The following is a 21,304-nucleotide window of genomic DNA, read 5'->3' as shown; positions in this document are numbered from 1 at the left end:
TGTACGCAGCAAACCGGCGTATCTGAACCAGGCAGCAATTTTGGTGGCGAGGGGGGCAAATTCGTATTGTTGAAAAAAAAAAAAACCTTGTTTCACAAAGCGCCTAGCATCTGGCGCACATTGGTCTATCGATTATTCAAATGATTTTGAAGCTCATCACTATTGCTTTTTGAACGTTTTTGATCACATTCTAAAATTGATTTCTGTATGAATCATAAGTTGATTTTTGAATGTGTGCATAGTGTACGTGATGTCCCTGCCAGGGGAATCCTCGTCGCATCAAAAAATAAACTTTCCTGCAGACAAAAGGGGACATGATCTGTGTTTATGTTTAGTAATTTTGCTGTTTCCTCTACGTTTACTGCTCTCACGTCAAATGAAAAAAAAGTGATTTCTGTGGCTGGGAGCTATCATGTGAATTAAAATACATTCACATAATTATGGAAGACTAAAATATGTTATTAGTTTCAGAGTTTTATATAATTTCCACCTTTCTGACAGTCAAGCATCAATCGCCTTGCAGAGCAATGAAGTTATTTTTGTCGCTTTGCTAAAGAAATTCGGCTTTTATTTATCTTTTCCACTGATGTACCTAGTTTGTTTGAAACAAAGTGTTTGATTCCACAATATTGGCTAGTTTCAACTGTTCACTCCATTTCAAGTGCACGTTTTCATCTTTTAGCACGTATGGCATTATGCCATAATAAAGAACCAAACATGAGGCAATACGGTGCTGGTACTCCAAGAAAATTTACATCCCGAAAACCACACTGAAAAGCTTAATATAAGATCGAGGCCTCCTTCGTTGGGAATCTGGACATACACATGTGCAAATGCACAAAAAACATAAACATTATATGTGAAAGCTTAGCTTCTCTTGTAGCTTATTAATCTTCGCGACAAATATTTTATATGAAAACTTTGCTTTTCCTGTAGCAAACTATGTATATTAATTTAAACCATTAACATCTCCTGTTCGTGTTTTTGCCCTAATTAACAGTGATGCTGCTATTGGCTGACTACATCATGTGTCCTATGTTTTTAATATCCGTTGTTATCGGCTTGCGAGATCACATGACATGAGCTATGACTGCTTACAAAAGTGCATCACAATGTCCATTTCAATTCTTCGGAAAGTAACATGAGGTGTTTAGTGAAATTAGAATTTGTACTTTCGTACTACGAAAATATGCAGCGTATTTGTTGCTGCACATCAAAGAACTTTCCAAAAACATGTGTCTATATATATATATATATATATATATATATATATATATATATATATATATATATATATATATATATATATATTTTCCATGTTAAGTGATAGTATACTTTCCCTCGGAACTGTAAAATTTATCAATCATTTGAATGGTTATGGTTTTATACAGCAGCTTAGAATTTCCCGGCATTTTAGAAAACGAAACTCAGGTGAAAAAAAAAAAAAAAATTATATATATATATATATATATATATATATATATATATATATATATATATATATTTTTTTTTTTTTTTTTTTTTTTTTTTTTTTTTTTTTTTTTTCACCTGAGTTTCGTTTTCTAAAATGCCGGGAAATTCTAAGCTGCTGTATAAAACCATAACCATTCAAATGATTGATAAATTTTACAGTTCCGAGGGAAAGTATACTATCACTTAACATGGAAAAAGTGTATTTTCACCTGGGAGAAAGTGTAGTTTTAACCGAGAGATCCGGGAAAAATCCGGGATTTTTTTTTTCCTTGTCCACGTATACACCCTGTCATTTCATCCCCATCAACGCGCAAGTCACCGAAGTGGCATCAAATCGAAAGAATTGCAGCCGGCGAATGGACTACCCGACGGAAGGCCCTAGTCACATGACATCATCATCATCATCATCATCATCATCATCGTCATCGGATTTACTGAGTATGTGGTCGTATATGACAGTATGGTAGCCTGGCAAAGTGATATCAGTAGTTAGAGCAGTAGTTCATGGTCCGTCGCCCTCATTGTTGGTAGATATGCATGAATAGAAGCACTTTGTCAGCCGCTGGTGTGTCCCAGAGTGAACAGAAACTGATACAAAAGTATCCTCGGCGTTATTGTCAAAGAGTCTCAGAAAAGTTGTTGCAATCAACTTGAGTCCATATTGTGGCCCAAGGCATCAATGATGTTTTTCATGTGCAAACCAGGGCACCTAACAGTTGGCTGCCTTGGCTGGTGGGCAACAACAACAACAACAACAACAACAACAACAACAAACCCCAGCATGGTGCACACTATTTTGCCAGTGCCCATATCAGAAGCAGCAGACAGGATGCAGGAACTCTTGGTGCAGCTGAAAATTAATGGAGCAGTTGTAGAATTCCAATTGGTGTCTTTGATTAATGTGGACATGCTCTGGTGCATTAGCTCCCCACGTTTGTGCCATCCTCGGCCCAGAGTGGTGACTTACAGTGGACATTCGATTCCATTGTGAGATCATACTGTAGTCCAAGTGAAGGATAAAAATATCTCTCTGCATATAACCCTCCTGGTAGTAAACTCTTGGACAATGGCTAACATTTTTGGAATAGATGGTTTTGCACTATCTGGTTTCTGAATTTGAGAGCAAGTGAATCTAGCTTCAGTTGTGATTTGATTCAAAGAACATATATCTGCAATATAAGCAACTGTCTGAACTTACATTAGGCTGTGAAACAGGGTTCCAAGCCCACATATCCTTAAAGCAATCTGCAGTGCCTAAGTTTGGTGGTGTTATTCAGGTTAAAGTGTAACTAATGGGCAACATACATAGTTGGTCTGGCAGGTGCCTATTTCCAGTTATCTGTAGGTGATAAGACAAAACAGTTTTTATTTATAAATACATGATTTAGCACATATCGTTATAACGGACTGCCATTTGGAGCTACAGTCTCCCCTGAATTGTCAGACACACCTTGAGCAACTTATCCAAAGTACACCCAGTTTTTTAAAATTATTTGGATGACTTGCTAATACTGAAGGCACTTGGGAACAGCACGTACAGAATCTACGTACACTATGTGATCAAAAGTGTCCAGACACCCCAAAACCATATGTTTCTCATATTAAGTGCATTGTGCTGCTGCCAGGTACTCCATATCAGCGACCTCGTGGTCATTAGACATCGTGAGACAGCAGAATGAGGTGCTTCGCGGAACTCATGCACTTCGAACGTGGTCAGGTAATTGGGTGGCACTTGTATAATATGTCTGTACGCGAGATTTCCACACTCCTAAACATCCCAAGGTCCACTGATTCCAATGTGACAGTGAAGTGGAAATGTGAACGGACATGTACAGCACAAAAGCGTACAGGCCATGCTTGTCTGTTGACTGACAGAGACTGCCGACAGTTGAAGAGGGTTGTAATGTGTAATAGGCAGACATCTATCCAGACCATGACACTGGAATTCCAAAGTGCATCAGGATCCACTGCAAGTACTATGACAGTTAGGTGGGAGGTGAGAAAAGTTGGGTTTCATGGTCAAGCATCTGCTTATAAGCAACACATCACGCCGGTAAATACCAAACGACACCTTGCTTGGTGTAAGGTGCGTAAACATTGGATGATTGAACAGTGGAGAAACGTTGTGTGGAGTGACAAATCACAGTACATAATGTAGCTATCTGATGGCAGGGTGTGGGTATGGGAATGCTCGGTGTACGTTATCTGCCAGCTTGTTTTTCTTGGAGAGGGCTTGCACCCCTCATTGTTTTGCATGGCACTATCACAGCACAGGCCTACATTGATGTTTTAAGTACCTTCTTGCTTCCCACTGTTGAATAGCAATTTGGGGATTTTGATTGCATTTTTCAACATGATCAAGTGCTTGTTCATAATGCATGGCCTGTGGCAGAGTCCTTACACAACAATAACATCCCTGTAATGGACTGTCCTGCACAGAGTCCTGACCTAGATCCTATAGAACACCTTTGGGATGTTTTGGAACGCCAACTTCGTGCCAGGCCTCACCAACTGACATCGATACCTCTCATCAATGCAGCACTCCATGAAGAATGGGCTGCCATTCCCCAAGAAACCTTCCAGCACCTGATTGAATGTATGCCTGCAAGAATGGAAGCTGTCATCAAGGCTAATGGTGGACCAACACCGTATTGAATTCCAGCATTGCTGATGGAGGGCACCACAAACTTGTAAATCATTTTCAGCCGTGTGTCCGGATACTTTTGATCACATAGTGTGTGTTGTTTGCAACAAATATAGTTTATTTGAGCCAGGTGTAAAGGACTTAAGCCATATATTATGTAAACAAAAAAAAAAGGGCTCACACCCAAAGTAACTTACCAGCTCCCAAAACCTCAGAGAAATACTGTCACTTCCGGGCAAAGTTAATTACACTACTGGCCATTAATATTGCTACACCAAGAAGAAATGCAGATGATAAATGGGCATTCATTGGACAAATATAGTATACTAAAACGGACATGTGATTACATTTTCACACAATTCGGGTGCATAGATCCTGAGAAATCTGTACCCAGAACAACCACCTCTAGCCGTAATAACGGCCTTGATATGCCTGGGCATTGAGTCAAACGGAGCTTGGATGGAGTGTACAGATACAGCTGCCCATGCAACTTCAACACGATACCACAGTTCATCAAGAGTAGTGACTGGCGTATTGTGACGAGCCAGTTGCTCGGCCACCATTGACCAGACGTTTTCAATTGGTGAGAGATCTGGAGGATGTGCTGGCCAGGGCTGCAGGCGAACATTATCTGTATCCAGAAACGCGCGCACAGGACCTGCAACATGCGGTCGTGCATTATCCTGCTGAAATGTAGGATTTTGCAGGGATTGAATGAAGGGTAGAGCCACAGGTCGTAACACATATGAAATGTAACGTCCACTGTTCAAAGTGCCATCAATGCAAACAAGAGGTGACTGACACGTGTAACCAATGGCACCCCATACCATCACGCCGGGTTATACGCCAGTATGGCGATGACGAATACATGCTTCCAATATGCATTCACCACGATGTCGCCAAACACGGATATGACCATCATGATGCTGTAAACAGATCCTGGATTCATCCAAAAAAAATGTCGTTTTGCATTCGTGCACCCAGGTTCGTCATCAAGTACACCATTGCAGGCGCTCCTGTCTGTGATGCAGCATCAAGGGTAACCTCAGCCATGGTCTCCAAGCTGATAGTCCATGCTGCTGCAAATGTCGTCAAACTGTTTGTGCAGATGGTTGTTGTCTTGAAAACGTCCCCATCTGTTGACTCAGGGATCGAGACGTCGCTGCACGATCTGTTACAGCCATGCGGATAAGATGGCTGTCATCTCGACTGCTAGTGATACGAGGCCGTTGGGATCCAGCACGGTGTTCCATATTACCCTCCTGGACCCACCGATTCCATATTCTGCTAACAGTCATTGGATCTCGACCAATGTGAGCAGCAATGTCACGATATGATAAACCGCAATCGCAGTAGGCTACAATCTGACCTTTATCAAAGTCGGAAACGTGATGGTACCCATTTCTCCTCCTTACACGAGGCATCACAACAATGTTTCACCAGGCAACGCTGGTCAACTGCTGTTTATGTATGAGAAATTGGTTGGAAACTTTCCTCATGTCAGCACGTTGTAGTTGTCGCCACTGGCGCCAACCTTGTGTGAATGCTCTGAAAAGCTAATCATTTGCATATCACAGCATCTTCTTCCTGTCGGTTAAATTTAGTGTCTGTAGCACATCATCTTTGTGGTGTAGCAAATTTAATGGCCAGTAGTGTATAATGCGAAATTTACTCCCTGTAAAGGGTGTGATGGACTCTTAGGTGTAGGGAAGGCATCCTCCATAGGGGAGTAAACCCGTAAAAGAAAATCGGGCAGGTCAGAAGGCAGCAAAATATCAGCCCCCCTAACCAACTGTACTTGTGCAGCACTTGTAAGGCAGCCAGGTGAATTTCCGCAGTTACTACTAGTATCCAAAACAGTCTCAGATCAATGCCCAGGAAAGCGATGGGTACCATGACAGACACAACGAAAAAAGACATAATGCTTTTGGTGGGTAGTGGTGGTGGTGGTAGTGGTATTGGAAATGGTAGTGATAATGATGATGATAATGATTATGATGAATTTATACCTTGCTGCCCTGATTTCCTGCTTGAGTAATAAATTGTGTGAACAGTTCTGTAAAAAAGGAGTTACATTTGTGTGATCAGAACTATGCCAAAAAGCTTTCTTGCATCTTATAATGTGCCTTCGGTTGGCCTCTTGTTTAGCAACATCCAATATGGGTAAACTCTTAATGCTATTGACTGATGCCTCAGCTTGCAGCATTGCCATCATACATCGATTGGACAGAACAGCCCATTACATTTTAATCGAGAACATTAAATGTATTTGCCAGTAGAGAAAGAGGCATTGGCTATTGTATATGCCACTAAGAAGTTTCACATATATTGCAGTGGTACTAAATTTCACGTGATCGACAATCACAAGCCCCCCTTTTTTGCTATTTAGTCCACACTCAAAACTTCCCAATAAAATGGTGGAGTGGCTGCAGCAATGGTTATTGTTCCTCAGTATTGATAATTGTGAGATCCATTGTACGCCCCAGACGCAGCATTCGAATGCTGGTGCACTTTCCTACTTAATGTATGGCCTAGATGCAGAGATTGATAAGCATAAAGGGCTGTTTCTTACTTTTGGCACCGCTCGTAACACACCTTCAATGAATTTCCAGTTATGGCACATGAACTAGCAACAGAAACAGGCTACTTCTCAGGGTGTTGTCTGCTGTATGGAGGGGTTGGCCAACGCACTTGCCTAAGATGCAGACCTGGGATGGCACACACGATTTTCGTTATGATGCTGAATTATTGCAACCAATGATAGATAGCTGTGGGGGAATTTGAATGCCGGACGGTAGTTACACTCTTGCATGCTGAAGCCTCTTCAGCTGCACGTTGGAGAATGTGCAGAGTGAAAGCAGTAATGCGACATCATGTGTACTGGTCCAGTGTTGATGCCACCATAGAAGGTAAGGGCCAGAGCTGCCACATTTGTGCCCATATTCAATCAGCACCGCCCTGACCACCCCTGGAAAACAGTCATATTGATTTTGCCAGACTATTCTGAGGATCAGTGTGGTTGCTATTTGTCAATGCCCTCTCTAAGATTCCATGAGTGACACGGAGGGATTTGACCACCACAACAGCTACCAACCGTGCCCTCACCACCACATTTGCAATAGAAGGGGCACCTTCCAGCCTGGTTTCTGACAACATCTCTCAATTCACAGCATCTGCATTTCACCACCTCATTCCATCCAGCATCCCCTTCTGAAACTGAGCAGATGGTTAGGACCTTCAAAATGCTGATGTACGAGGAGATGATGATGATGATGATGATGATGATGACAGCTGACTGGGCAAGCATTCACCAACTCCCTCATAACATACTGGACACCCCCCCCCCCCCTCCGGTCTTTAAATGTGCACAGTCCAGCCAAAATTCCACACAGGCACAGGTCTCGCCCCATATTGTACCTGGGGCACCCAACTCACCAAGCCCACCACCCATGCACACAGCCTTATTACTTTGTGACCTCCATATATGGCCATGTATTTTCAGTTGGAACCTTGGGTCAAGCCAAAGCATCATCATCGGCAATAGGGGGCAACAAATGTTTGAGGTTTCAGCTAGCGAGGAGTATATAGTCAAACATCAAAATCAGCTCTGCCCACACTGCAATATATCCCCTCCCCCTATCCCCACCCCTCTCCACTGCAGCTGACTGGGCATAATTCAGGCAAATACACCTGGGACAAGCCTGCCTGTCACAGCTACAACCTCTGTCTCAATTTAGGCACCAGCATGGGGGTCAACAACGACCAGCAATTGGATCCAATGGAGGTGGAATTGCTTCCACCCCATAAGCCACTGCCAGGTCCCACCAATGCCAGCGATCCACTCCCCAAGCAGTCGGCAGAGGTTGAGCATCCAAAGATTGCAGTGCCTGTAAAGGCAGAATTACTGTCCCCATCTGGACTGCAGCCGGCACCCACTCTCCTCCAGGCAGGACGTAGTTGCTCCATTGGAATTGTCTATCACCTAACAATCCCTCAGATGCCACTGACATCCAGCCCAGCCGATTGAGGTGAAGTAGTATGATGGAAGCCTTTGGCGGGGTTCCACCACCAGTCTCCCCCCTCCCTATATGACCCTGCTTGTAGATTATAGGGGGGAGAGGGTTTAGTATCAGACAGTGGTTTTGATTCCCCATTCAGCATGAGTACTGATTTGGAGGTCAAGTCAGAGATATTCATGCTTAGTGTTTTGGTTATAACTCGCTCAAGCAGAGATGTTGCTGCTATTGGTATACCACTTGGGCCTGTCCACTGATACAAGAATGTAGGGCCCTCCACTTGCCTGACAGTTTCTAGTGTTTTCTGAAGCCATTTACTGAGTTGGTTGGTGTAGTGGTTAGCACACTGGAGTCACATTTGGGAGGATGGTGATTCAAATCCACATCCAACCATCCAGATTTAGGTTCTCCGTGATTTCCCCCAATCGCTCCAGGCAAATGCTGAGATATTCCTTTGGAAGGGCATGACCGATATTCTTTTCCATTCTTGACTCATTCTGAGCTTGTTCTCTGTCTCTTAATGACCTCAGTGTCAATGAGGACTCAAATCCTAATCTTCCTTCCTTTCCTTATGAAGCCTTCAATATGTGCTGTTGGTAGTAGATTTTTTGACCTTGTCTTTCTTGATGCCTTTTGGTATGGATCATTCCCAGGACTGTATACGTATGCTTACAATGCCTTTTGTTATGCTCTGAACTTCATTTCTGGTGAAGCATTCGCTTTTTGAACTTCATCATCATCTTCCTCATCAACCACAGTACTGCCTGTTCGTTCCTTTGGCCTCTGTGTCAGTGCCTATGCAAGTGATTGTAAACTTAGTTTTACTTACGCCAAGCAGAACACATCTAGTGGCGGCTGTCTGAAGCAGTGTCTTGAGTCATCCACGAGTATACACTTGCTGGTACCACTCTTCATCAACACATTAATATTCATAGTGTCAGATTCCACACACATTATTAAAATTTATTAAAAATTTAAGCTATAATACTATTATTTACTCTTATACGGGTACTGTTTTTATAGAAATTAATATTTTTCTTGTTACAGTTTGCCTGCTACACTGGCCCTGCTACCACATTTGAGCAGCTTGCATGTAGATGGTAACCCTTTGTCAGAAGTACGTAAGGATGTTGTATTATGCGGTACGCCTTACTTACTGCAGTGGTTGCGTAAGAAGTTAGATGAGGCAAATCATCCTGAAGGCAGGGCTGAGGAGGATGAAGAAGTGGAGTTTCCCAACAGGTAATTACAGTTTCATGAAATGAAATGGATGTAAAACTTGGAAGAACATGTTTGAGATTTTAATGTCACCAAAAATTTTTAGAGCTTAGATTCTTCAATTTTCACAGTGTTGCTCTCAGTTTGTAATCTGAAGGACTATAGGGCACGTAAATTGTGGATAAGCAAGACCTTTATAGAAAATGCCTGTTTCGAATGTTATGTGTTGTCTCTCTCTGTCAAAGTCATAACTAAACAACTGTTGAGATCAAAATATGTGAATTAACATCTTTATTTAGTTAACTGCACTTCATCAATTGTTTGTACTCTAGTTGTTTGAAGCTTGTGTGTTATCATATAAATTTGTTTGTCTTAAAGTGTTTGTATATGTTGGAGGGGGGAGGGGGGGGGGGGAGATTGGCACAATAGTTTAATCTTTTTATGTGCTGTTTGCTAATTTGTTTCTTGTTATCATAGCATTTATATTGTTCAGCATAACTGTCTTTGATGCATTTCATTTGACTATCTGATTAGCTCTCAATCAAGTGCTGTTTATAAATTTCTCAAGCATATGAAATGGGAAGTTAAACTGCAATATTTCCTTTTGTACCTTGCCTCTATTTTTATTGTGATTTTTTATGGTACATTTTGTATCTGTATCCTGATAGTACTCTTAAAATATGTAGTATAACTTTTGATTGAGGTTCCCATTTTGTTCACAGATGAAGCATCAGAGAAATGATTGCATATATGCTGTGTACAATGTGTAGTTCCCCTAATCTTTATTTCATGATTGCTACAAAAGTGATATGTAGGGTACTGCAGGATATTCTTGCAATTGTTTTCCATAATCACATCATCAGCATTAATTAGTATGGCCTCATAAGATAATTACCATACTTGTTCGAGTGCCAACCAACCAAGGTTTTCCATTATTTCTGTGATGCTGTAAGTCAGAAAATTTTGCTGGCCGTATATCAATATATAAATTATTCTGTCATAATGAAATGTGATGTTAATCCTACAGACTTCAGCTGCCATTAAATATGGGTTGTGTGACCAATTTATAACTTATCTCTCTTTTACACCAGCTACAGTGTCCCTAACATTATGGAACTGAACGTTCAGTCAGTCCATTACATGAGTAATGATTGAACTATTTGACTATTGTATTACCTATGCATTGTCACTTATAGGAATTTGTTTAACATGATGAACATTTATTGTCAAAGGAATTACTTTAAACAAAGTGCATAGATTATTTTTGTGCACATAATTTATATTGTGCAGTAGAGATTTGATGTCATAGCAGCATCCATATACCATCCATTTTAGGCTTTCTCTCAGTATGTTAAAGTTTTTCACTTATTTATTAATATTAAACACATGTGGTAATTGTCAATGTTAGGCAAAATTTTTAAGGTACTGAAATTGCAAAGTAATATTTCAGAACTAGATCAGAAATGTAAGGACTATGGAATGAAGATTAGCATCTCCAAAACGAAAGTAATGTCAGTGGGAAAGAAATATAAACGGATTGAGTGCCAAATAGGAGGAACAAAGTTAGAACAGGTGGACGGTTTCAAGTACTTAGGATGCATATTCTCACAGGATGGCAACATAGTGAAAGAACTGGAAGCGAGGTGTAGCAAAGCTAATGCAGTGAGCGCTCAGCTACGATCTACTCTCTCATGCAAGAAGGAAGTCAGTACCAAGACTAAGTTATCTGTGCACTGTTCAATCTTTCGACCAACTTTGTTGTATGGGAGCGAAAGCTGGGTGGATTCAGGTTACCTTATCAACAAGGTTCAGGTTATGGATATGAAAGTAGCTAGGATGATTGCAGGTACTAGTAGATGGGAACAATGGCAGGAGGGTGTCCACAATGAGGAAATCAAAGAAAAACTAGGAATGAACTCTATAGATGGGAGCAGGCAGGGCGAACAGGCTTAGGTGGTGGGGTCATGATGACTGAAATTGATGACATAATCACCTCTACGTAACACTTACTTTGGTATGGCAGAATTGTTTAGATGTTGCTGCCTGCATTCATTACAGTGTGTGTAACAGAATCCTGCTATTTATAGATTATTTTATGTTTTAAACTCTTCTGCAGATTCATGATATGAAATATACTTCCAGTGTTATGATCAGATGTTTTTTGTCCTTAGTCAGTCTCAGGCACCCACTAGTTTGTTTTGTCATTTTGTAGATAGTTTTCATATTGAATTTCTGTAACATCCACTCAGTCTGTCCTAGGAATATACAAAAAGTCAGCCTTGTTCTGTGGAATCTCATTCAGCATTTTATTAGATATGAATTGAGCTCTGATAGTTTTTTTAAATATCCATAATAAATTTCTCAATATTCATTTTGAACTGATAATGAGGTGCTTATTTGGTATAATACATATATTTCCTGGGAAAACAAAAAAGATAATGGTGTGACACATTAGTGCTGTCCTCTATTTGTGGACTCTCTTTTTTCTCAGTCAGTTTCCAGACAGATGAAGATACTCTTTATTAATCCATTGCATAAAAATGAATAAATGGATAATATTGACAATTACAAAAAAAAAGGCTCTGAGCACTATGGGACTTAACATCTGCGGTCATCAGTCCCCTAGAACTTAGAACTACTTAAACCGAACTAACCTAAGGACATCACACACATCCATGCCCGAGGCAGGATTCGAACCTGCGACCGTAGCGGTCATGCGGTTCCAGACTGAAGCGCCTAGAACCGCACGGTCACACAGGCCGGCTGACAATTACAGTCTGATTTCGTTACTAACAGGATTTGCAAATCATTTAAGAAGGTCGTCTATAAAAAAGAGTACCAACACATCTTGATAGGTGGAATTGTAGTGATACCCACAGTTTGTCTTCAGGATAGAATTGTCGCCAATTTAAATTATTTTTTTCTGTGTGAGACACCTGACTAAACGATAAGTTGAGGACAGTAGATATCTTTCTTGATTAAGAAAAAGCATGTGATATGGTGGACCACACTACAGTCTTACACAGGTCAGAACATTTATGAACTTAGCAGAAACAGTTATTTTATTTTTTATTTATTTAGTGTAGGCATGCAGTGTTCAGCACACTGAGGGGTGCAGCGGTTAGGATACTACACTCAGTGAGATCAATACTGGGCTAGGGGTCAGTAAAAATGTAAGGAGATCAGGATGAATCTGAGGACAATATGATAGGGTTAAATTGATAAAATAATTCATATTAATTGTTTATTGTGAAAATAAATTGGTGGTCTGTGTACCATATTTATGTTGTCTAAATGTTGGATATATTACTTTTACATTATCTTCATTGATCACGAAACATTCAGATAGTTGTGATAATTAGACTGAAGGAACAATGTGTACACACAACAGCTGCAAGAATATCATCGACACCATGTCACTTACTTTCAAATGGCCATTATTGCATAAGTTATACTGTTATTAAAATAAATTACTTTTTGCTATGCAATTTATAAATTGTTGGGAATGTTACATACATCTTAAAACTTGTATTTGGGAGAATGACATTCAAATATCCAAAACTGATGAAGGTAAATGCCAGGATGATTTCTTTGAAAAGTATATAGTCCATTTCCTTTCCCATCCTTGCCAATCATGTCATTTGTTTTGAATTTCATTACCAGCCTTGAAATTATATATGGTCTCAGTAACCATGACTGTTTTACCTATACCCTAGTTTTTTTTTCAATTACTTTATCTGTTTTGTATGGTGTTGCTACCAACAGATATCTGCTTTTACTTGCTTTCAGGTTTAACTTGAGAGTAACTCGTTGTCTGAATCTGGCAAAGAAAAATCTAGCAGATGTTCCCCCATATGTATTTGATGAAGCTGCTTTTGCATCTGTAACAGTTGTTGATTTGTCAGGAAACAGACTCACTGAATTACCTGAAGGGTAAGTACTTTTTATAGTGTATCTAATTTTCTGCTTATCCTTTCCCACTGAAATACTGAGCTGGGTGGTGCAGTGATAAGACACTGTATTTGAGAACAGCAGTGCCAATCCCCATCCAGTGAGCCAGATTTAGTTATTCTGTGACTCCCTTAAATGACTTTAGGTGAATGTCAAGACAATTCCTGCGAAAGCGCTTAGCTAATTTCCTTCATCACCCTTGCACAATTTAAGCCTGTGCTACATCTTTAACTGTGTTATTGATGAGATCCTTCCTTCTTCTCAGCAAACATGCCTGTGTAACATATTTTTTATTTTTACTAAATTAGTAAATGGAAAAGCCGTAACTCAACACCAGTAAATGCATGGTCAAGGTGAAAAGCTTTTTGTCTTGCAGTGAAGGATAGTTTTTTAGGTAAAATATACACAATTTTGACATAGGCCACATTTAGGTCAGTGCAAGTTGTCTAACAATTTTCCATTTTGCAGATTCCATCCACAATGTGTTATTCTGGTAGGTATGAAAAATATCCGTGTATGACTGCCATAATATTATTATTGGACTGAAAACATATTCCAACTACATTTTTTTTTAGATGTGGGTATAAGTCAGAGAATGCTAATTACAGTGCACAAGGTGGATGTTGCAGCAACTTGTATTTCAGATTGCTCAGTTTTCCCACTGACAAAAGTGCACCGTACTGAGGAAAGGTCTTTTCTCTACTTCAATCCACACCTATTCTCAATTTTTCCGTCTAGTTGATCATCAGTTACTCTTTTATCTTTTCAGAGGTAATCAATAAGAATAATTCATTTTGCATTGCATAAAACACTGGCAGATGAAACTGACTTTGCCTGTTTTGTGTAGGACTGCTGGCTATCAACCAGGGTAAAACATTGGCATACAAAATATTCTGGGTTCTTTCAAAATGGTCCAAACATTATAGGTATTCTTTTTTTTTTCATATTTGCATTTGGTGAGTATTCCATAAATATGTCACTCCCCTAACATAAATGTTTCTCAAGTTAATTATTCATGTAAGATAATGTAACCTTTCTTCTGACATATTAAATACACACCTTAATTGAGATTAGTGCAATACTATATTGTGTATTTGAATGGAAATCTTTCGTTTTTCACCATGTGTTGGAATTTCATTGAGGTGAGTGTAATAAACAATGTGATACACTGTTGTTGTTTATTTGGATTGCTGCTGTGGCTGGAACTAAAAAAATGTATTAATCTACAGGTGACTGTAATTTTGTACACTTTAACACAGGCAGTTAAGATGGTGACAAAATTACTCATAGCCATCTGATGATTGGCACCTACTACAAAACCAGTTATGGAAGCTAATTAAATATTAGTATTGTAAACAAGAAAATTGTAAGCATCAGTCATAAGAGGTCTTAAATCATTTGTTACAGCAAGTTGATTTCATTCATCACGTGACTACTTCAATGCTAAGAAAAGTATAAGACATAAAATCAGACATTAAGACCATATTGATAACATAGGCATAAGTCACATTGAGTACCTTACATTTATGACACACAGTACATTCCAAATATTAGAGTCTTTGAAGACTCATGTAATAAAAGCACCAATTACAACTTCAACATGGCATCAATATAGAAGAACATAGCAGCTAACAAACAAATTTAGAACTGAGCATGCAACTTACAATTACAAGCAGCAAAGTTCGGTGCATGACATAGGCATCACAGAACCTCTTTATTCAAATAACCTATTACCCAGAGTATATTTTATTTAAATGGGGGCCAAGACATTATACAAAAGAACAGTAAAAAACTAATTAAAATTAAAAATGCAATTTTTTAACCTGAGAAATCAAGAATATAAATAATATAAAAGATACATCAATAGGAGAAATGAGACCCTCTGACTTGCCATTCACAAAACCTCCAACATTTATTAACAAAGTTTATATGACTGTAATTCATTTAATAATTGAAGAAATCCAACAAGTAATAACAGTTTTCACACCATCATTTTATATTAATATTAATTTTTGCTTCACCTGTAAATTATTACTTCTAAGCGAAACAAATGTAGTGAGCGACTGTGGTACACTAAATAGAAAAATACCTTAAATGCCCATAATTGTACATAACAAACCCTCAGTGGGACAAATAATCACATAGTTTGATGTTATTGAACATGTAAAACAAGATGAAAATGAAAATTATTGGAGGAGAAGCTTAACACATCAATTATATCATGTGTACTCACATCGTGAGTAATCGTGTGGCACCAATGGACTGGTGGATTGTCCCATACTTTCAAAATAATTGGATCGCATTTAAAATACCCATAAAAATGGGTGCTCCTCATTGCTGTCTGCTCATTAAGCAAGGTGTAACCAGGTGATTTTTGATTACAGAATATCTCCATTCTTCTCAAGGAGATTGAACTATCTGCCCTTTTCTCCTCAGTGTAGCAGACCCATCCCAGCATGACTTTGTTGACTATGGCAGTCACTTCCTGTATTCTCTCCTGGAGCTCTGGTACATCACATGCTAGAGGTGGTACATACACCAGATCTTTAATGTGTCCACACAGAAAAAAGTCACACGGAATGAGATCTGGTGATTGGGGAGGCCATTTCAGAAAACATCTGTCCCCTTCTGTAGCATGGCTGATCCATCGATGCTGCAGCTCCATGTTCAGGTACCAACGAACTTCACAATGAAAATGGGGTGGAGCCCTATCCTGCTGAAAGATGAATGGAGAGTCCGACTGCATTTGAGGCATCAGCCTTTGCTGCAACATGTCTAAGTAGGACTATCCAGTGACAGGGCTTTCAGCGAAGAAGAATGGCCCGTACAGTTTTCGGCATGACAAGGCACAAAAAACATTTACCTTTGGGGAATCACGCTCAAATTCAGTGCATTCGTGTGGGTGCTTTGTATCCCAGATTCGACAATTGTGCCTGTTCACTTTCCCATTAGTGTGAAATGTAGCTTCGTAGCTAAAAATTAAGCGATCAACCCATCCTCATTCAGTTGTTGCAATTGCGAACAAAACTCAAAATGCTTGTCTTTGTCATCATCATTGAGCTTCTGCACTAGCTCCAATTTGAATGGTTCCAAAGGCAGCTTCTGTGCAGGACTTCCCACACTGTCATTGAAGCCATTTCAAGTTCACGGGATGCATGATGCACCAATATCTTTGGACTCCTTATGAATGTCTCTCTTACGTGCTCCACATTCACTTCACTCACACTGGGACGTCCGCTGCTCTTTGCTGGGTACAAGTAACCCATCGTAACAGATTTGTTGTACTAGTGGTAAATGGCCTTGCTTGTTGGTGGCTTCTTACTGTACTTGGTTCTGAACATCCATTGAACAACTGTAGCACACCTGTTTTTGTCGAACTCGCCATGTTTGTGACTAGCGCTGACTATCGGCAAATTACCAAACTACGTTGTGGCGGTATACATGGGGAAAAAAAAACTTTCAGGGTTTCTCTTCAAAGTGACGTATGGAAGATATATGTGCAATGTTTCGTTCTTGTGCAATAGATAATTGAAAGTCTTCCCAGACTTTATGTACACCCTGTATAACCTCATTCACGAAGAAAATTAAATTTATGTGTATTATTGGTTTGTAAATGGCCCAGTCTATTTTCAGTAAAAAGTGAGACAGCAACATTAAATTTTTTGAAAATGGAAGCTATCCTGGTACTCATAATACTGTAGTATGGTTGTATAACAAATTTTTTACACTGTCCCTCATTAATTGTTAGGGTCACTCTTCCCTACTCATAAGTCTTAGCTATTTTATTGTAAATGTTCATTACATAGTCATTAGGATAATTATTCATTTTAGCTATAAATTGCATAGTTTGAAGCTCAGTTTTGTGGTCGGGTTCTGATACTTGGAGGTTAAACATCGTGTTAATGGTAAAACTGAAAAAGGCTTTCTTATGTTATTTGAGATGGTTGGAGTTGTAACCCAGAGTAACATCTATGCAAGTATTCTTGCTAAAAATTCCATCATGATTACTATTTTCACATTTTAATTTCTTATGGCTAGGTGAAGGAAGTTAATGGAACACCCCCCACCCCACCCCGCTCCTCTGGTACCCACTTCAACTGTAAAAATAATATTCTCTTGCAGATTGTTAAATTTAGGTGAAATCTCATCAATGTTGGTTTTGTTTCCTTTAATTAACAAGAGTTTGTGATCTATGTATGTGTAGTAATAAATAATTTTACTAGCCAAATCGGGATATTCATGAATGAATCTGTCTTCAGGGTAATTAATAAAAATGTCTGCTAATAATCCAGATATGGTACTGCCCGTATTTAGGCCATGTTTTTGAACATATATTTTATCATTAAACATAAAAAATGTATCTTAAACAGAGAGGGAAAGCAAATGAATGAATTCAGTGATTTCAGCTTTAAAAAAAGTGCACAGTCTTCTAAGACTGTTGGAGATAATATCAACAGTTTGATCGACAGGTACAATAGTATATAAGTTCACAATGTCAAGTGAAATGAAAGTCATATCATCAGTTATAGGTACATCTTTAATTAAACTTGTCAACTCAACACTGTTTTTTTAATTGAAAACTTCCAGTTGAATTTATAATACATATTAAGAAAGCATATACATTTTTTAGCTACTTTACATACGAGGCCTGCACTACCATCAACAATTGGGCTCACCAGTTTCAGTTCCTTATGGGCCTTAATCTGCGCCCTCAATTTGGGAACTAGCGAGTTCATTACTTTAATATATTGCAACTCCCTTGGAAAGAGAGTTCCATTACATGATTTAAGCTTATCAGTTAGTCTATTTGTAGTCTCATTAGTACGGCCCCTATTAACACTTTTAATACCATTCTCCTGAAAGAACTTAAAGGATTTTTCAATATATTCACATTTAGTAACCACACTCATTGAATTACCCTTATCTGCTTTAACGTTAATAGCACTGTTTTCAGCTAACTTCTTGTTAATGCGTTCTACTACCTTTACATCATTTTTTACGCAACCATTAGTCGTATTAGACTCCCTACCAATCACTTTATCAGCTGCAATAGCAATTTTATTCTGATCAACTTTCGAAATCTTGATTGTGTCCGTTGCAAATTCTATGGGAGGTAAAGTATTTTTAATAGCTTACCTACCAATCTTTTACTAATATTATACTTTACCCCTTTCTGTAACAGCAATTCTTCCTGTTGGTCAAACAAATATATACAGTTCGTAAACTTATTTCTTGTCATAAAACAGTCGCATAGCTACCTGATTTCCCAATATAATGAAGTGTGTAAATACTATTGTTTTGTAAACATCACATAATCACTGCATACAAGTTAGTATAAGTTTACATAGTGGTGAGAGATCTTCATGTGAATGTGTCTGAAGCACAATGACACACTGTTTATATCGTGCTGCATACAACCATAAAGAAATCAGATTATTAGGATACATCATGATTCACCAAATAGAAGAAATTTGAGCAGGAGAACCAAAGAAAGGACAGTAAATTGCTAAGACCCCTGAAAAAAAAACATCTTCTGAGCTAAAGCATGGATGCACAACTCATGCTCCCTCTCCCCCCTCCACCCCCTATGCTCTCTCTCTCTCTCTCTCTCTCTCTCTCTCTCTCTCTCTCTCTCTCTCTCTCTCTCTCAATTTCAACTGATTCACTACTGAAATAATATACAGGGTGTTACAAAAAGGTACGGCCAAACTTTCAGGAAGCATTCCTTACACACAAATAAAGATAAGATGTTATGTGGACATGTGTCCAGAAACGCTTAATTTCCATGTTAGAGCTCATTTTAGTTTCGTCAGTATGTACTGTACTTCCTCGATTCACCGCCAGTTGGCCCAATTGAAGGAAGGTAATGTTGACTTCGGTGCTTGTGTTGACATGCGACTCATTGCTCTACAGTACTAGCATCAAGCACATCAGTACGTAGCATCAACAGGTTAGTGTTCATCACGAACGTGGTTTTTTCAGTCAGTGCAATGTATACAAATGCGGAGTTGGCAGATGCCCATTTGATGTATGGATTAGCACGGGGCAATAGCCGTGGCACAGTACGTTTGTATTGAGACAGATTTCCAGAACGAAGGTGTCCCGACAGGAAGATATTCGAAGCAATTGTCGGCGTCTTAGGGAGCATGGAACATTCCAGCCTATGACTCGCGACTGGGGAAGACCTAGAACAACAAGGACACCTGCAGTGGACGAGGCAATTCTTCGTGCAGTTGACGATAACCCTAATGTCAGGGCCAGAGAAGTTGCTGCTGTACAAGGTAATGTTGACCACGTCACTGTATGGAGAGTGCTATGGGAGAACCAGTTGTTTCCGTACCATGTACAGGCACTATCAGCATCTGATTGGCCTCCACGGGTACACTTCTGCGAATGGTTCATCCAACAATGTGTCAATCCTCATTTCAGTGCAAATGTTCTCTTTACGGATGAGGCTTCATTCCAACGTGATCAAATTGTAAATTTTCACAATCAACGTGTGTGGGCTGACGAGAATCCGGACGCAATTGTGCAATCACATCATCAACACAGATTTTCTGTGAACGTTTGGGCAGGTATTGTTGGTGATGTCTTGATTGGGCCCCATGTTCTTCCACCTATGCTCAACGGAGCAAGTTATCATGGTTTCATACAGTATACTCTACCTGTGCTGCTAGAACATGTGCCTTTACAAGTACGACACAACATGTGGTTCATGCACAATGAAGCTCCTGCACATTTTAGTCAAAGTGTTCGTATGCTTCTCAACAACACATTCGGTGACCGATGGATTGGTAGAGGCGGACCAATTCCATGGCCTCCATGCTCTCCTGACCTCAACCCTCTTGACTTTCATTTATGGGGGCATTTGAAAGCTCTTGTCTATGCGACCCCGGTACCAAATGGAGAGACTCTTCGTGCTTGTATTGTGGATGACTGATACAATACGCCATTCTCCAGGGCTGCATCAGCACATCAGGGATTCCATGCGACGGAGGGTGGATGCATGTATCCTCTCCAACGGAGGACATTTTGAAGAGTTCCTGTAACTAAGTGTTTGAAGTCACGCTGGTACGTTCTGTTGCTGTGTGTTTCCATTCCATGATTAATGTGATTTGAAGAGACGTAATAAAATGAGCTCTAACATGGAAAGTAATCGTTTCCAGGCACATGTCCACATAACATATTTTCTTTCTTTGTGTGTGAGGAATGTTTTCTGAAAGTTTGGCCATGCCTTTTTGTAACCCCCTGTATTTATGTGAATTTTCAGTTAATTTTCTTTCAGTGTGTTGGATCTCTAGTGCCTTTACTTTATGTGAAGCACATTGGTTTCCAGTCAGTGTTAATAATTTGAAAGTGGTCGTTTACAGTTCTCTCCCAGGTTTTGACACTACAGAACAGAAACTCCTCTGTAATATCTGTAACCGTGTCAATCCACTTGTTATAGAAAGTACTAGTGTACTTTCCATCCATAAATCTGGAGTTTACACTACATTTCAAGGTGTTACTGATGAGTTCTGTGAGGCAGGTGCCATAGTCTACTCTGAGTAGTTCCCACAATCAGGCAGGTATTTGACTAGGCCTGGGGCCTTACTGTTCTTCATTTTAGATACAATTTCTTGAGTGATAATTTCATTTAAGAGTCATTGGTACTTCATGAAATTATTTCAGTGGAATTCTTCTATAAATAATTCTTTGTAATACTTGTACTATGTGTACATGTACTGTGGTGACAAAAGTCATCAGATACCTCTTAATATCATGTCAGACCTCCTCCTACTTGTCATAGTGCAGCAACACTACATGGTGTGGGCTCAACAAGTCATTGGAAGTCTCCTGCAGAAATATTAAGTCCTGCTGCCTCTATAGCCGTCCATAATTGCAAAATTGTTGCGGGTGCATGAACTGACCTCTCAGTTATGTCCCATAAATGTTCAGTGGGGTTCATGTTGGGTGATCTGGGTGGCCAGATCAAATTGTACTGAATGTTCTTCAAATCAAT

At 39.5% G+C, this 21,304-nt stretch overlaps 1 protein-coding gene across 1 annotated transcript in view; it reads left to right on the top strand.

Annotated features, from left to right (window-relative positions):
- Nucleotides 1-21,304, top strand: part of LOC126184965 (leucine-rich repeat-containing protein 40-like) — a 200,392-nt gene that overhangs the window by 147,065 nt on the left and 32,023 nt on the right. Inside the window, exons 7-8 of the mRNA XM_049927661.1 lie at nucleotides 9,181-9,375; nucleotides 13,141-13,284. Of these exons, the coding sequence (XP_049783618.1) occupies nucleotides 9,181-9,375; nucleotides 13,141-13,284 (339 nt within the window). The remainder of the gene's footprint in view (nucleotides 1-9,180; nucleotides 9,376-13,140; nucleotides 13,285-21,304) is intronic.

The sequence above is a fragment of the Schistocerca cancellata genome, chromosome 4 (genome assembly GCF_023864275.1).
Source record: "Schistocerca cancellata isolate TAMUIC-IGC-003103 chromosome 4, iqSchCanc2.1, whole genome shotgun sequence".
In the NCBI taxonomy this organism is placed as follows: domain Eukaryota; kingdom Metazoa; phylum Arthropoda; class Insecta; order Orthoptera; family Acrididae; genus Schistocerca; species Schistocerca cancellata.
The sequence above is the reverse complement of the archived record's forward strand: the minus strand, read 5'-3'. Positions and strand labels throughout refer to the sequence as shown.